This window comes from Gobius niger, assembly GCF_951799975.1.
Source record: "Gobius niger genome assembly, chromosome: 1".
Classification (NCBI taxonomy): Eukaryota; Metazoa; Chordata; class Actinopteri; order Gobiiformes; family Gobiidae; genus Gobius; species Gobius niger.
In genome coordinates this window covers 36,940,181-36,943,079 of record NC_136852.1, presented here as the reverse complement: position 1 = coordinate 36,943,079, position 2,899 = coordinate 36,940,181, and the positions used below count along the sequence as shown (strand labels likewise).

The window sequence follows — 2,899 nt, the reverse complement described above, 5'->3', positions numbered from 1 at the left end:
GAAAAAAGAAAACATGTTAAAGTTTAAGGAATGTTTATTTGTGGTTCAACTCATTAAAGTATGTCATTAAAATAGACGATCAATAAATAGACTATACACAGATCATTACAACACAATGAGCTGTTACTGCCACCGGAGGCTGTAAACCTGCTGATTCAAAAGTCCCATGTTACATTCAAATTGATCAGTTTCACGTAATGGCCTCTCCCGCTCATTGCTTTTCGAACCCCTGCTTTACACGGGGCGGATCTTCAAGGCGATGGACTTCAGAGAGTAGACGTTGCCTTTCCAAGCTCTCCAGACGACACCGGTCTGAGACGGAGCCCCGTAAGCCGAATTCCCCCAGAGATAAACTCCAGTCGGGTTGGACTGGTGGCAGTACTTGTACCAGAAACCACCCATGAAGGCTCTTGCACAGTTTCGGCTCCAAGCATCCTGATCCTTGTCAAAAGTGGAGAACATCATGCCGTTGTGAAAGCTGAGACTGTCTCCTGCACAAACACAGACACCGCGTTAATGATCCTGCTCACGCCTTATACTGTTTCTGCTGAACTGACCTGCTCCTTTGTTCATGAACCCAGACACTTTCAGTCTGTATCCGTCACAGTCGCCTCCAACAGAGAAAGAAGAGTAGCGAGCGGAGGCTTTATTCCCCTCAAAGTCCTCCATGTCCACCAGCAGCTCTTGTTGTTTGTGCATTGTGAGCTTATGGATAAACTCCAGACCTGCAAAACATAAAGGTAGAGTTGATCTAAAAAGCCGTGTGTACACAGAAAATGACTTGCTCCTTACGATATTGTTTAGAGTAGGTGGTGGTTCTCAGAGGTGCTAAAGGCGCAGGTTGGCAGACTTACTTCTGTCAGTCTGCCCCAGGACAGCTGGGGCTACATACGTGATGCATGAAAAATAACTTTGAGTGTCTGGAAAAGTGCTTTAAGTCTAAGGCAATATTAATATAATCTTTTTCCCTTTCTCTCTGTGCAGCAGATTGTGGCCTTGCTTTTCCTGCCGGGCCTTTGTCTAAAACCAGGAGGTATTTTGGTAGACAGTACATCATTATAAGAAACATCAAGGCTAAAGGCCAACGTTTTGTGGTTTCTATGAGAGAACGCACACCGAGGTTCCAGTGACGTGAAGTGACACTCGACCCTGCGCCACGATTCACATCCTCGCGGCATCGTGGAGGAAAACACAGGCTTTTGCACTTCTGCAGAGGCCTGGCCTGTGACAGACGTGAGCCTTGTTTCCACTGGCAACTCCCCAGCCCAGTTTCTGGTCTACCCAGTTAAGCTGCTTTTCCATTCGCATGTGCGCCGAATGGCTCTTTCACCCACTTTGTCGAGCTTTTCCGTAACAAAGGCCAGGGCCAAACTGGTCTGACCAGGACAGTTCTCAGGCTGTGGCCAAAGTGCTGAGCCGACACTAAGGGCTCTTCTGCACCGCACGCGTTTTCTCAAGAGAACTGGTGAGCGAAGCACTCTTGAACAAATCGGCAAACCCAGAGTGGAAGACAAACCTACTCCACGGTCATCTGTGTCGAAAGTAAAAAGTACCACTGCTGGATCAGAGAAGATCAGGAAACGTGCAACAACATCTATGAACCGGGACGACGGAGCGTACACCTTATCCCAAACCTGGGATACGTATGCTCTCCCTACTGACTGATAAGCTGCCTATGACATGTCACCTCTAACCAGGTGACGCTTCTGAGGAAGATCACAGGACGTGATCGAAACTAGTAAAGCAGGTAAACAAACCTGCCTCACAAAAAGAATAAAATAGTAATAGTTGAATAGAAGGAGAAAAACCTACTCTGTCAACTTTTTTTTTTCAACCTTCATAGTTCATCTTTTAGCTGTTTCTTTCCTCTAGTATTTGCTTTAGGACCTCTGGATAAGTCCATAACCCCCACCATTTGAAACGCTTTCAGTCGTCCTGTTGTTGCTTTAGTACAGCGTGCACATCTTTGGGAGCGTCACCAACAACTGCAGGCTTTGTGTGTAGTTTCTAATCCATGACCACCTCCACCACTCTAGTGCCTGGTTTGGAGATAAACTGTTTCCTTACCCAGCCAGTACTCTGCATCAGTGTCACCAAATCCAGCCACATACTGATCCCAGGCTCTGTAGAAGTTCTCAGAGCCATCGGACCTCCTCAGAATCACCTGAAGACAAAGGTCTGCTTAATTGATTTGAATTACAAGAATGTAGTCTTTAGTTGAAATACTCACTGTCCAGTTTCCTCCCTCTGTGTCTGCGTCACAGTAGACCTGCACAAAAACAAACAATTAGGAACTTTGATGGATATCCTTGATTTGGTGTCTGTGTAGGCTCTCATTTGGTGTCATTGTACCTGAACTCCAAAGCGAGGGTCATATGGGTAAATGGTGTAGACTCCACTCTGATTTGCTTGTTTCTGGCGAAAGACGTCGTGACAGTCCACAGGCTTTAAAGTCATAGGTTTGGCTGTGGCTTTGAACAACAGAGGAGCCACAAACAGGAGGACGACCACAGGCTGAAACAGAAAAAACTGTCAACACATGCGTCAATGAATTCAACAATCATCCTTCAGTCATTACCGTCATTTTCAGATTCCAGCTGAAAACACCGATGGTGACTTCTCTTTCAGTTGTAGATTTTCCTGTGAAAACAAAAGGGTTTAGTAGTTTCGTGAGATCTTCAGCACAGTCCGAGTTGGGTCTTACCTTTGACTGAAGTGTGGACTCAGAGTGCGCTCCGGATTGTGATGAGACTCACCGTGTCACTGTTTTTATAAGCCCAGCTCATTTTAACAACCAGTGTTGTTAAATAACTGAATGAAAGGGGAGAATGTAACCAGACAACAGCATGACTTCTTAGATTATGATGATTATTAAATTATAATTATAGCCTTTATTTGC

General features: G+C 45.5%; 1 protein-coding gene across 1 annotated transcript; it reads right to left on the bottom strand.

Moving 5' to 3' along the window:
* Positions 1–234: 234 nt before the first annotated feature.
* Positions 235–2,679, bottom strand: LOC306966550 (microfibril-associated glycoprotein 4-like; the record flags this gene model as incomplete). Its single annotated transcript, XM_079561347.1, has 6 exons — positions 2,579–2,679; positions 2,353–2,514; positions 2,231–2,269; positions 2,068–2,164; positions 558–725; positions 235–491 (listed from the first exon to the last, which is right to left on the bottom strand). The coding sequence occupies exons 1-6, from the start codon at positions 2,582–2,584 to the stop codon at positions 235–237; spliced, it is 729 nt and encodes a 242-aa protein (XP_079417473.1). The 5' UTR covers positions 2,585–2,679.
* Positions 2,680–2,899: the final 220 nt, after the last annotated feature.